This window comes from Leptopilina heterotoma, unplaced genomic scaffold (assembly GCF_015476425.1).
Source record: "Leptopilina heterotoma isolate Lh14 unplaced genomic scaffold, ASM1547642v1 Lhet_215, whole genome shotgun sequence".
Classification (NCBI taxonomy): Eukaryota; Metazoa; Arthropoda; class Insecta; order Hymenoptera; family Figitidae; genus Leptopilina; species Leptopilina heterotoma.
In genome coordinates, this window is record NW_025110933.1 from 300,656 (window position 1) to 315,457 (window position 14,802).

General features: G+C 31.3%; 1 protein-coding gene across 1 annotated transcript in view; it reads left to right on the forward strand.

Moving 5' to 3' along the window:
* LOC122501805 (probable tubulin polyglutamylase TTLL2) overlaps positions 1-14,802 on the forward strand; it is a 517,344-nt gene that overhangs the window by 286,816 nt on the left and 215,726 nt on the right. Inside the window, exon 5 of the mRNA XM_043611553.1 lies at positions 10,515-10,778. Within this exon, the coding sequence (XP_043467488.1) occupies positions 10,515-10,778 (264 nt within the window). The remainder of the gene's footprint in view (positions 1-10,514; positions 10,779-14,802) is intronic.

The following is a 14,802-nucleotide window of genomic DNA, read 5'->3' on the forward strand; positions in this document are numbered from 1 at the left end:
ATTATTATATTACATTCTTTTTCATACTCTGGGGTACTTTTATTTGCACTCCGTACGAACAAGAGCGCTTATGACGCTCTGTTCGAGAAAAGGCAGTTTTCTACTTATTTCCGGAGTTACAAAACACGCCGTTTTTATGACTGAGTTATAAAAAAGATATATAATTGCCATAAAAAATTTACTTTACGCTACCGGTCATAATTGAGATACCACTCATTTTCAGGTGATTGAAAAACATTTTAAAACATAAAATGTATGGAAACTAAAATTTTTTTATTTATATTTTTTGAAAGAAAACAAATTATTTTTCTGTTAATAAAATTGTTTTAAATTTTTTGGTCCAAGTTTGACGGCCTGCATTTTCTAAGAAAAAAATTACACGTTAATGTTAATGTTAATGTTAATTTAATGTCTATAAGTAATCCTTATAATGTATCACAAATGACCTTTAAAATAAGCTTAAGATCATTAAAAAGTGTTCGTTATTTTAGAAGTTATTCAAATTTTTGTAAAACATTGAAAATGACGATTTTTTAAAAATATATAAATAAATTATTGGCCAAACGACTTCTGAAATATCTTGTTCTTTTGATAATTTTATCTTTCAGAAAATGAACAGAAAAAAATTTTAGTTTCAATAAATTTTATGTTTCAAAACGTTTTTCATTTGCCTGAAATTTTTGTTCAATGGACCGCTGTTGATTTAAAGGATCTACTAGTTGTTGATAACTGTAATTTAGTAACGGTTGTTGTTGATGATGACCGGAATTCAACACTGCTTGGTGATGGTGAAGACTGGAACTCAACAATGGTTGTTAAAGACCAGAATCTACTTTAAATTCCAGAATCTACCTGGAATTGAACAATGGTTGTTGATATTGCTAACCAGTCATCTAAAATTGTTGATTTGATTGCTGTTAATTACTAGGATTCATCCCTGTTCGTTGATATTTATTAGAAAGATCTAGTTATTAATAATTAATAAATGGATCCTAAGGCATTGGCCTCAAGATCCATGTATCCAGAATTACATCCAGAATTACTCTGTGAAAGTATAGTAAATTATTAAAACCCATAGAGGAAAAAAATGACCACCAATTAAAAAAAGTTATTTATTTAAAACTGCAGCAGTGTAGAGACTTACAAGACGTTAAACTTGCGCAGCGCACAGTGAGATTTTTTATTATTTACTGTTCAAAATTGTCTAAAGCCTACAAATTTTAATGGATTTTGATGTTCTTGATCTTAAATTAAAGGGGATAAAATTTCTAAAAGATTCCCAGAAATCGATTTTTGAATTTTTAATTGTTTATATTTTTTTAGTAACTAGCCAATTACTGTTTCAAAGTTATAAAAATTAATTTTCATTCGTTTATTAAATATGAAATTAATATAGGGTAAGTCCAGGGGAGATGGCCATACGGGAGAGATGCCCAATTCAAATATTTTACAGAATTTGTACAAAAGTATCACTTATTATTGGTTCAACCTTTTGTGACTAATAATAAATGTAAAAAATAATTTGTTAAAAAATATTAAAATTGTAAGTAGAATCCTTCTTTATTTTTTTACATGGTCCCAAAAAAGTTTGAGAAATTCAGATTTCTTATTGTTATATTTATATTATTTTAGATAATTTTAAATTTCATTGAGTAGTACATACCTACTCTTTGATATAATCAAAAAATTAAGGGAGAAAGTATTTTATTTATTTAATATTTTGATATTTATTACTGTCATGTTTTATTGGGTAAGATGACCATAAGTGACTTTTATTTCAATTTTTTATGTTAATTTTAGATATTCAAGAAATATTACAGAATCTGAAAACTGCACTCAATTGCATTAAAAATGTTCAAAATGCAACCAGAAAAAGAGGAAAGTAATGTGAACGATTAAAAATTAATTTTTAAATTAAATATCTTAAATAAATCTCAATAAGCTCACAAATTTCATATGTATCGACAGCACAGCTGCCCGAATACAGAAACCTGCTTAATCTGAAAAATATTTTCGAAATTAATTAATAATTTCAAAATTATCAAAGAACTCAGAAAAAACGGTAGCATGGTGGGATACGAGCCCACGACCTTTCTATTGCCGGTAGACTGCTCTGACCACTGAGCTACATGCACCCCAAGACTCTCATAATAATAATAATTATAATTATTATTTTTTTTTATTAAAAATTAAGTTTAAGCTAAAAGCCAAAAATTATAAGTATTGGCCATCTCACCCGGGCATTACGGGAGAGATGGCCAAATGCACTTTTTGAAAAATGTAAATTTTAAGATTGTTTCTATGAAAATATTTTATTTTATTTTTCGTCATTTTAAAGTTAAGTATTCAATGTTTAATTATCTATAAAAGTTAAGACAAGAAACGCTTTTTTATAATTTTTACAATCCTTTAAAAAAACTATGGCCATCTCCCAGGACATACCCTACTAATTCTACAGTCAAGGTCAAGGTTAACACTTTCAATGGCAATGGTTAAACGCGCTTTTCTCATTGACGACTTTTTCAATTCCGTCTTCACTGCCACAAAAAATTTTAAAATGATTAAAATTATTATCAGAGAACGTTGGGGTCAGCATTTGATGATACTTCGATTTTAAATAATTTTCAGCTGAGATACAGTGAACACCGCAAATCGTCTTTTTCAAAGATGTTTTTGGAAAAGCTTTGTCACCGGCTTGTTTGTCGACATTTTCACATAAAAAATTACAAAATATTGTTAAAATGATACTTAATAATGTACAAAAGGTTTAAGTAAAACGCCTGAACCTTTAAAGCTGTTCGCACAAGAAATGTCGGTGCTGTGTGCTGGGAAGTGTAGAATGGGATAGAAAAGAACATAGGGGAGAGTAGGCAGGCTACATTGAACCAGCGTCAACAGTGAACCACTTCAATTTTCTGAGAAATGACTGAGTGGAATTTTTTCTTATTTAATATATAAGTTAGTTTTACTGAAACAAACTATGTCCAAAAATTTCGGGCACGTTGGTTTATTATTTATAAAGAAAAACTAAAAAAACTGTTTTTCACTTACAAAACAAAAAATTTTGTGGAAATATAATCAAGTTTTTTTTGAAATAGGAAGTTTTAAAAATTAGTAAACTTGTGATTTATTTCGCTTAGGATGTCAACTTCAATATTCCGATGTGATAAAGAATTTTAACTCTTACATAAATTTATTATAAACAATTTTTGTTGTAAATGTCATGTGAATACAGTGAGTGCGGCATCATTGAACCACCCGAAAAAGCAAAGAATTTTCAATTTTAAGAGTTGTAAAGTTGTCTGCTCTACAAATTAGTAAAAAAAAATACTGGAAGACATGCTTTCATCACAATTGTGAACGAGATAAACTCAAAACTGTCACTTTACCTACCTAACCTGACATCAAAATATATTAATCTCCTATATTAACAAATAATAACTCTTTAACAACAATTTTCTATTTTTTTGAGTGAAAAATAAGATTTTTTACAATGTGTAAGTGGAAATATAATTTTTGAGGTAAATTGTAGTGTTTTATTAGAGGTGGTTCAATGTAGACACAGATCCTTCAAAATAAGATAAGTGTAACTTGTTAGAAAAAAATTAAATTAAATTATTTAATCATAATAATTTGTGTTTGTAACGTGTGTATTAACTAAAGGAGTACTTCAGCTTAATTTTGATACAAAAACCTGATCGAAATTTGTACAATTTAATTAGTTCTTGGACTTTATAAAATATCCGGTTCAATGTAGCCTACCCTCCCCTAATTATATATAGGCAATTCCAGGTCAGATTTCAGTTCACATTTTAAATTTGCCAAAACAATTTTTTTTTCATTCTTTAGTGAAAAAAAATGGATACGTATTTTTTTATTTGTCTTTGGGTGGACAAATTTCGGAGTTACGAATTTTTGAAAATTTGACTTTTGAAAAGTAGACATTTTTTAAATGGCCTAAAACTTGAAAATTATTGGATTTACAAAAATTTCGTTAGGACAAAAAAAGTTCAGTTTTTGTTCATCTTTTAAATGCTGTTAAAAAATTTTTTTTTAATTTTTCTTAAAAAAATAAAAAAAATGTATAAACAAATTAATTTTTTTTAAATTTAGACATTTAAAAAAAAATTTTTTAAAGAAAAACATAGCTGGCAATGATAAGAATAGTTTGCAAAATGTTTTAGAGTGATCTTCTTAAATTTGATGGTTAAAATAAATTTTTTATTTTGGCGTGCAAGTTTTACGCGTGCTGCACTTTGCACGTTTTTTGAAATTTTTTGAAAAAATTAAAATTTTTCAAAATCCATACGATTGATTATTTATTATCGTAAGAAAAACATACAAAAAATTTGGCAACGAAAAATTATAAAAAATTTGGAATTAGTTGAATTTTTTAAAAACTACTAGTAACATTTTTAGGAGAATCAAAATTTTTTTACATTTTTTCAGTTACCTGAAATCATATTACACACATATAGAAAATTAATAAAGGTAATTTTTAACTAATTTACAATTTTTATTTATTTTTTAAAAAATTTGATTTTTTAAAAAAATTAAAATTTTTTAAAATCTATATGATTGATTGTTCAGAATTATAAAATAAGTATACATATATCAAAAACGGCAATGACAATTAATAAAAATTACAAGAGAAGTTTAAATTTTTATTTTGATTTAAATTTTGATATTTATTTAAAAAATTTTTAACTAATTAAATTTTTTAAATTTTTCGAAGCATATTATAATTTAAAATACGAAAACTTGTTAGAAAAATTAATATTTATCACCTATAAACAACAAAAATTTAGATGACTTGAAATTTCACCGGTTTCTTCCCTTAAGTTAGTAAAACATGCACAGTGCAGCGCGCGTAAAACTTGCACGCCAAAATAAAAAATTTATTTTAATCATCAAATTCAAGAAAACCACTCTGAAACATTTTGCAAACTATTCTTATCATTGCCAGCTATGTTTTTCTTTAAAAAAATTTTTTTAAATGTCCAAATTTAAAAAACATTAATTTGTTTATAAATTTTTTTTATTTTTTTAAGAAAAATAAAAAAAAATTTTTTTAACAGCATTTAAAAGTTGAACAAAAACTGAACTATTTTTGTTATAACGAAATTTTTGTAAATCCAATAATTTTTAAGTTGTAGGCCATTTAAAAAATGTCTACTTTTCAAAAATTCGTAACTCGGAAATTTGGCCACAAAAAAAATACGTATTTATTTTTTTTCACTAAAGAATGAAAAAAAAATTGTTTTGGCCAAATTTAAAATGTGAACTGAAATCTGACGTGGAATTGCCCACATCTATCCTCTTTTAACCTATTTAATGTGCATCCTGCCCACTGCACTGTAACAACATGTCTTCTGCGAGCACTTCTAGGATCAGATGCACAGTACTTAAAGTTTGACATTATTTTTACACATTAAAACAGAATATCTCAAATTTAAAAATAAACAAATTACAGATGATTATTTAATAAAAAACGTGAATCCTGAAGCCTGACTTTGACCGCTTTTTAGTTTTTTTAACTAGACACGTGTTTTTCAGTGACAGTGGTGAGACTCCGTGGCTTGCGATCGTCGAGGTTAAGCAGACCTGAGTACAGAGTTAGTACTTGGTGACTGCGCTTCGACTCTCGCTATAGCCCGGTGTTTTCTTACTACTTTCGTAATACATCAAGTGGGAGGTTTAACGTCGAGGTATAGTGATGTGCACTGTCGATTATTGTCCAGTACACACCATCAGAACTCGGCTTTTGATAAACCGGTTGTACTAAGGAGAGATTTTCTACAGTTTCTCTCTCCTCTGACGAGAAAACCCATTAGACGGGTGGTCCTGGCAAATGCGAGTACAATTAATTTCAAGTCGTTCTATAGACGCAAAATTTAGTACTATAAACTGGGGCTATTAGGAACAAAACTCTGTTTTCAGGTGGAGTTGTTGCTATCGGCGCCGTTTTTTCGATAAATTGTGTTACTTGCTTTTGGAAAATTGTTGATGCAGTAACTGTCAATACTATTCAATGCAATAATTATGACTATTAATTATTGTGTAAACAGTTGTAGCTTGTAAGTAACTGAATGTGTTTTAGTGAAGTTTCAAACGTGGACAACATATAATTGCCAAGGTAAGTTGTTCCTATTTTAACTTCTCAAAGTTATTGATTTCACAGCCCCACAAAAAAAAGTGTCGTGCGCGGCAGACAAGACTAGTCATTTCCTATGTATTTTGACGCGCTAAACACGAATCCGAAGTCCGTTTTGCTCCATCACGTCAGGATTTTTTTCTAACCTCAAAAAGTCTGTCGGATTTTGAGAGGTAGGCTATTTTTTCTTATATTAATGGATTTACTTTAAACTTGGTAACTAGGGGTTTTTTGGGGTAGCTGATGACAAATTTGAAGTTAGATTTTCAAAATTCAAAATGGCGGCTCCAATATGGCGGACGAATTTTTTAAAAGTTAATGGATTTACTTCAAACTTGGTAACTAGGGGTTTTTTGGGTCGCTGATGACGAATTTAAAGTTAGATTTTCAAAATTCAAAATGGCGGATCCAATGTGGCGGACGAATTTTTTAAAAATTGATAGATTTGCTTCAAACTTGGTATCTAGAGGTTTTTTGGGTTCGCTGATTACGAATTTGAAGTTAGATTTTCAAAATTTAAAATGTTGGCTCCAATATGGGGGACGAATTTTTTAACTATTGATGGATTTACTTCGAAGTTGGTATCTAGGGGTTTTTTGGGTCACTGATTACGAATCTATAGTCAGACTTTCACATTTTGAACCCCCTGCACGGAAAAAATGTACGTGCACCGCTTGTCTCACTTCCAGTGCAGTTGATGCAGAGGTTGTCCGATGGAAGTGCGTTTGCTGTCTCTAAAAAGGGCCGTATATGATCCCTTTTCAAAGTGTAAGATTTGTACTGCAATTAAGGACCATTGATGCACATATAGAGATAAACGGTGAACAGAAATTTTTTCCGTGTGGCTGCTCCGAAAGATTTTTTGGTAGAGTGTTGTGTAGCGGGAACTGTAATTTTTTGTTTTGTAATAAACTACTCTCAAGAACTGACAGTTGGGTCTCATTGCTTCATAGAGATCAATTCGGCAAATGCACAAAACTTTTTTCATTGAGGTAATAATGTGACAATAAGATGTAAAAGATAAATAATAAATTTTTAAGCAACGAGATAAAAAGGAACTTTAATATCCTCTATCCTTCACTATCTTATTCCTTAAAAATACATTGTTTACCTTGTACGCTTTGCACTTTTATTGTGTTTCAGCACAATACTAATCCTGCTGCTTCGATAAATGTAGTAGGCGATGACAACTGCCCCGAAAGGGGATGTGTAGAATGATTCGCTTCCTGTTTATCGAAGTAACGAAGCCAGCGTAGGCGCGCTGTCCTGTAGGGAGACGTTAGGGTGTGAGGATGATGCCGTAGTGTGTCCGACGACGAGTTGACTTTGTCCTCGTCAAAGTCGGAAAGCTCTTATACTTAGACCTGGGGAGGTATGAGGGTTATCACCCCTAGGACGGCGGACTCACCTGCGATCGGGCCAGGATCCCTAACGTGCAGATTTTCACATAAATCATGGCTTCTCAAAATCAAAACAATAATAAAACTCTAAAGGCTTCAAAACTTAATTTTGCAGTAACAACGTCGGAACACTTATGCGACAGCAATGCAGATGCATTTTGTTACATATGTGGACAATTTGATGTCCCCAAAAATCGTAAATCAATAAATGAAAATATCAAACAGATCTACAAAGATTATTTTGATCTTGAGATAACCAATCAGGATAAAAATTTTGTTCCACACAAAATTTGCAGTTCCTGTTACACAATGTTAACTCGTTGGAATCATAAAAAAGAGGATAAACTAAAGTTTATAAAGCCAACTTTGTGGGAAAAACCATTAAATCAAAAAGATTGTTATTTTTGCAACACCAATGTGCAAGGATATAATAACAAAAATAAAAAGTACATATTGTATGTTAATGTCCCCACTGTAAAAAAACCAGAAATTTCATGCAATCCATCTTCTTCTCCCAAAACCTTGGAAATTGACAGTTCAACTGAAGATGTTCTAGATTTTGAAAATAAAGACATGAGAACCGATGATCAGGACGACTATTACTTTCCGTATGATGAACAGGAGATAAAGATTCGACAAACGTTTAACCAAGAAGAACTTAGCAATCTCATTAGAGATTTAAAATTGCCGAAGGATTGTGCAGAACACCTAGCATCAGTGTTAAAGAAGAAAAACTTGTTATCAAAAGGCACAACAGCTAGCTTTTATCGAGACAGAGAAAAAGAATTCCGACAATATTTTACAAAAGATGAAAATCCGTCGTTGGTATATTGCTCAGATGTTGTCGGACTCATGAATAAATTAAAAACAAATATATACAAAGATGAAAATTGGATACTATTTATTAATTCTTCGAAAAGAAGTTTAAAAGTAGTACTACTACATAATACTAATATTTATGCTCCAATTCCAATAGCGCATTCAACGGAAATGAAAGAAAACTATGAATATATGAAACTAGTTTTGGATAAAATTAGATACCGAGAACACAACTGGCAAATTTGTGGAGATTTTAAGATTTTAAGCATACTACTTGGACAACAATCAGGTTTTACAAAAACACCATGTTTCCTGTGTTTGTGGGACAGTAGAGATCGAGCAAATCACTACATTAAAAAACAATGGCCAAAAAGAAATTCTTTCGAACCAGGTTCAAAAAATATAATAGAAAATCCCCTAATCGACCCTTCAAAGGTGATGATTCCATCCTTACACACGAAACTAGGAGGAATAAAACAATTTGTCAAAGCCTTAGATAAAGAAGAAAACTGTTTTAAATACTTGGAACAAAAGTTTCCAGAAAAATCTGATGCGAAACTAAAAGAAGGGGTTTTTTACGGACCACAAATTCGCAAATTGTTAAAAGATGAGCAATTTATCACCAAGATGAATAAAAAGGAGAAAGCCGCATGGCTTAGTTTCAAAGCAGTTGTCGAAAATTTTCTGGGTAATCACAAGAGTGAAAATTGGGAGCAAATAGTTAGTGATATGATTAAAAATTTTGGTAAGTTAGGATGCTTAATGAGCATAAAGATGCATTACTTAGACTCGCATCGGGATCGATTCCCTGAAAATTTGGGAGATTACAGTGAAGAACAAGGAGAACGATTCCATCAAGATCTTAAAGAATTTGAGCGTCGTTATCAAGGAAGATGGGATGTAAATATGATGTCCGACTACTGTTGGATGCTGAAAAGAGATATTGTACCTGGAGGCACCAATTTGAAACGAAAACCATTACACAGATCCTTTGAGGACAAAAGAGTGCGCTACCATAAAAGGACGTGAATACCTTACTTATGTATATAAGAATTTCCATTTCGAGTTTTGAAAATCTAACTTCAGATGCGTAATCAGCGACCCAAAAAACCCCTAGTTACCAAGTTTGAAGTAAATCCATTAACTTTTAAAAAATTCGTCCGCCATATTGGATCCGCCATTTTGAATTTTGAAAATCTAACTTTAAATTCGTCATCAGCGACCCAAAAAACCCCTAGTTACCAAGTTTGAAGTAAATCCATTAACTTTTAAAAAATTCGTCCGCCATATTGGAGCCGCCATTTTGAATTTTGAAAATCTAACTTCAAATTTGTCATCAGCGACCCAAAAAACCCCTAGTTACCAAGTTTGAAGTAAATCCATTAATTTAAGAAAAAATAGCCTACCTCTCAAAATCCGACAGATTTTTTGAGGTTAGAAAAAAATCCTGACGTGATGGAGCAAAACGGACTTCGGATTCGTGTTCAGCGCGTCAAAATACATAGGAAATGACTAGTCTGGTCTGCCGCGCACGACTCTTTTTTTTGTGGGGTTGTGTTTTTATTAAAGGAATTTCTTATGGGAAACTTTATTGAGTTTACTAAGTAATAAATATGTTTATTTTGTATTTAAAGTAAGATTTATGAGACAAAAACCAAATTCACAAACGGCGCGGCTATAAGGAACACAATTCTTTTTTCCGAATTGTTGAAGTGTCTTGTCAAAACGTAAGTTTTTCTTAACTTCTTTTGTTTTTTATCACCTAATTTGGTTTTTAGTGTTCATAGATTGTTCGAAATTGTAAAAGAGTCTTGGTACCGACAAGTCGCAAAAAACGACCAGTGACTTCATCATCGACCTCAACTGATGATACCAGAAACGTTTAAAACACACATTCGCTCTTTTATTTTCGTTTTAAAATTTGTTTTAAATTGTGTGTGTACTTTCGAGCAATAAACAATAACTTCTTAAACATTAAATACGTTTTTCAATGGTTTTAACCGCCTTGTTCCTAATAGTCCCATTTTGTAATTTCGAAAAAATACGTCTTTTTTTCTTAAAATTCCAGCTTTGATCAAAACAATTCTTTAACCCTTCAATATGCTCGCCAAGCAAATAAAATATAAAAATAATATCAACAGGTTAATGTGAGTCCGGCTCTCAGTAACGATTGTGAAGTGGATTTAGATGTAAAGAAACCTCTTCTTCATGATTTATTCGATCTACTGGGACTTCCCGTTCGTAATACTGGTTTGTCTCTTTTTACAATGTGGACATCTGCAAAAAACATGGAGGATAATGATGATTCAACAGGATTTGTTCATGGCCGTTACTCAAAAGGAGAAAATAGTTTGGGTAGCGAAACTCTAGCTCTTGTTGACGTTTGTTCAAACACTCGACATTTGGTAATATTTTCTTATATGTTTTAGTATTTATTATGGAAGTGGGATAAACCCCGCCCGAGTTTTAGACGCTATTAAACTGTTTTGTTGATTAATTAACTGTAGATATACAAATTATTTACATTTTTTTAATTGTAAATTAATGGAAAAATCATACTTTCACATAATATAAAAGTTTAAGTAAACACTTTTTTATTCTTAAATAAAAAGTAAATCAGTCAGAATTCCGGAAAAGAGCCACCCAAAATCTTTTAATTTTCTTTTTCGATGTAATGTGGTTATTTTAATAGTATTTAATATAAGAAATACCTAGGTAGAAAAATGGCCCAGTTAAACTGGCTTCTTTTCAGTATCTATCAAGTTGAGATCGAGTTTTTCTTAAGGGGGTCACCCCGTGTGATGGGTTCAAAAAATCGAAATTTTTTTTTTCTATAAATCACATCTACAACATGTGTAGAATATGTGGATAAAGAGGATTTTTGATATTTGACATCCTAAGAAAGTTACAGAACTGAAAAGACAAGGAGTTGCAAAGCGAACAATGTATTACTTAAACTTTGATAGGCGTTTTTCTCAAAACTGTGTTTTTCAAACTGGCATCCATGATATCTCAACAACGGCTTGACCAATATCGCACAAATTTATGGGGCGTGTTCAGAACATATATGAGGCATTTTACGGGAAATGTCCTAAGCTGAAATTTCAACTTCTTGAAAAAATTGAAACTCGAGAAATTTGTTGTTCTATCGAGTAGAAATGTGACACAATAAATATTTTTGACTTTTTCGAAAAATTGGAGCGGGTAGAGGGGGGTCAATTTGACCAATTTTGCCAACATCGGCTACTTTGTGAATTTTTTCTGAACATACTTGTAATGGGAAAAATTTTTTAGAATATGTTTCTGAAAGGTTTTTTCGTCCTCTTTCCAATGGTGTATTTTATATTTTAAAAATTTACCCTACTTTTTGATAATTTATATTTAATTTTCAATTTCCCAAAAATCGGTCCGTTTTTTTTAAATAAATTATTGCAAACGAAAGCTGAGGTTTTTCCTATCGGCATGTAAATTTTTAGAATGCCTTTTTTTGTTTTTTAATTATTAAATTTCAAAGAATAAATTGCATTGCGCTGCGTCGCGGTTGCACAAAGCCGCGTGGCAACCGGCGTGAGACGAGGCGCGCAGGACGTAATTTATTCTTTGAAATTTAATAACTCAAAAACAAAAAAAGTGCTTTCTGAAAATTTACATGACGATAGGAAAAAACCTCAGCTTTCGTTTGCAATAATTTATTTAAAAAAAAAACGGACCGATTTTTGGGAAATTGAAAATTAAATATTAATTATCAAAAATTTGGGTCATTTTTTAAAATATTAGAAAATAAAATTCACCATTGGAAAGAGGATGAAAAAAGCTTTCAGAAACATATTCTAAAAAATTTTTCCCATTACAAGTATGTTCAGAAAAAATTCACAAAGTAGCCGATGTTGGCAAAATTGACCAAATTGACCCCCCTCTACCCCCTCCAATTTTTCGAAAAAATCAAAAATATTTATTGGGTCACATTTCTTCTTGATAGAACAACAAAATCCTCGAGTTTCAATTTTTTTCAAGAAGTTGAAATTTCAACTTAGGACATTTCACGTAAAATGCCTCATATGGCTATCGCCCGAACTAGGATAATTGAAAAAGGTCAAGTTGTTTCTTTTCTATACAACAAAAAAGACCAAAAAAATCACATTTAAAAAAAAAAATTTCAAAGTCGCGTAAAAAATTCAATTTTTAATATTTTCAAATAATTATAGTTCCGGCTATAGCCAAATCCTCACAGATTAAAATGTCTTTTGATTTTTTGATTTTAGTTCAGTTAATTAGTAATTATCGTGGACGCCGATAGAAGGCGTTTTTATGATCATCAACACTTTCCAGTTTTATAATTCCGAATCATTAAAATATTTTTACTTGCAAAAATTTTAATTTGTTGTAAAAATGTAACTGAATATTAGGGTGTCCGTTATTTCCCAAGTTAGCTATTTTCATTTGGGTATCGTCAAAATCGTTTCTTTTTTACTTAAAAGCAATTTTAGAAACTAGAAAAAAATTTTACAATGCCGTTTAACCCTGACTAAATAACAATACTTTTACCATTTAATTAGCATGGGATTTTTGCACTTTTTAGAAAATAATTTTTATTTTGTTTATAATACTCTTTGACCGAGTTTTCGCTCGAGCTGTCGACAAGTACGGTCACGTTTTTGTGTGCTCTTTGAATTTGAAATTGAATGCTATTCTGATTCTAGTTTTAACGTGGTTTATTTTGATTATTGGTGTTTTTTTATCCCGGTCCTTAAAGATCAAGTGGTCTAGAGGCTAAACTTTTTTTTTAATTGTGTAACTTTTGAAGAAAGTGACGGATGAGTCGTTCTTTCTTTTTATTTTGTGGTGCTGTTTTGTCCTTTCTGCAACTTATATTATATGTGACAGTTGGTGGTGAAGTGCCTATTGCCGCATTATATGACAGTGTTCTTTTGTTGCATATAGTTGCAGTGACTGTTCCACTGTTTATTGGATTACCAGTTTTTCAATTTTTATTTGTGAAAATTTTTTTTCGCCTTCCTTACTGTTTCAAATTTTGATTCTATTGTCTTCTATCATGTCGTCAGCCAAGAACGAGGAGAGATGGAATCATTTGTTTTCGTTAATCAATAACCTATCGACATCTCACTTAGAAGTGAAAAAGAATATTCAAAGTATTAATGACAAACTAGAGAATATAAATACTAAGCAATCTGACAATGAAGCGAGGTTGTCTACTTTAGAGCATAGTATTTCTCGTATAGTTGATTCTCAACGTTCGAATAATATTATTCTCTTCAATTTGGAGGATTCCGATGCAATAAATGCAAATTTTTTTCAAACAATTTCTTAGCTTTTTAAAAACACGGGCATTAACATTCCAGATTTGGTTATTTCTGATGTATTTCGACTTGGTAAGGTTAAAGGTAATCGTCCAATTCTCATTAAATTCGTTGCTGTTGTGACGTGAATAATTTGGCACGTCACATCCGATATAGAAAAATATAGAAGTAAATAAAATAACCTTCCTTTCGGACACTTCGTTGCGCAAGTCTCAGCTCCACAATTCGATCTTGTAAAATTATAAGGTTTATTTTGCGTTTTGTTTACTGCTTTTATTTTTTTATGTTGCGACGAGCGATTCTTGGATTCTATGTTACTTCGAGATGAGGAGGAACTGTTTTTCAAATTGGGATGTCTCTGGGATAAATCATTCTCTACACTTTGCTGTTCGATGCTTAATTTTGAGCTGAAGATGCCATTCCACTCACACTCTCGGCTGATGACGCTACATGATATTTGTTTTGTGGCCTGCTGACCTGGCTTGCTTGTTTTTAAATATTGGAGACCCGCTGTCGTCCAATTTTTACTTATTTGGCTGTCGCTGACACCAAGTCTATTTTCTGGCTGTTTGGATGCCGCTATATTTTTGGTTTCTGGGACCAATCACGCTATTTTGTTGCATGTCACGCACACACACTCACACACATGGTTGCCAGACGTCACCCCTTTTGGTTGTCATCACCAGTTGCCGCAGGAATTCCAATTGGATTCCAATTGAGTTGTCGATTTTGTATTAATCGACATATTTTGCCGTCGAACGCCTCGAAATTTATTAGGCGATATCGCTTTTGCCGCCAACCTATTTGGAATACGATACCCAAGGAGAAAACTACAGTTCCGTCGTTAAAGAAGAGTTCCAGTTCCCACATTTGTAAATCGCTAGATTTTACGTTTTTTTGTATAACTTACTTTGATTATCTTCGGAATAGAGTCGATTTAATTTAAAATATCAAAGTTATTTTCGTTTAGCAGAATTCACATAATTTTGATAAAATAGTATTTTACTATTAAAGATTTTTTTGCGCAAACTAATTAATTGCTTTAAAGTTATTTTCAATTAACAAGGTTAATTGTTTCGCGACTTTGAATTATTAATATTCAACTATCGAA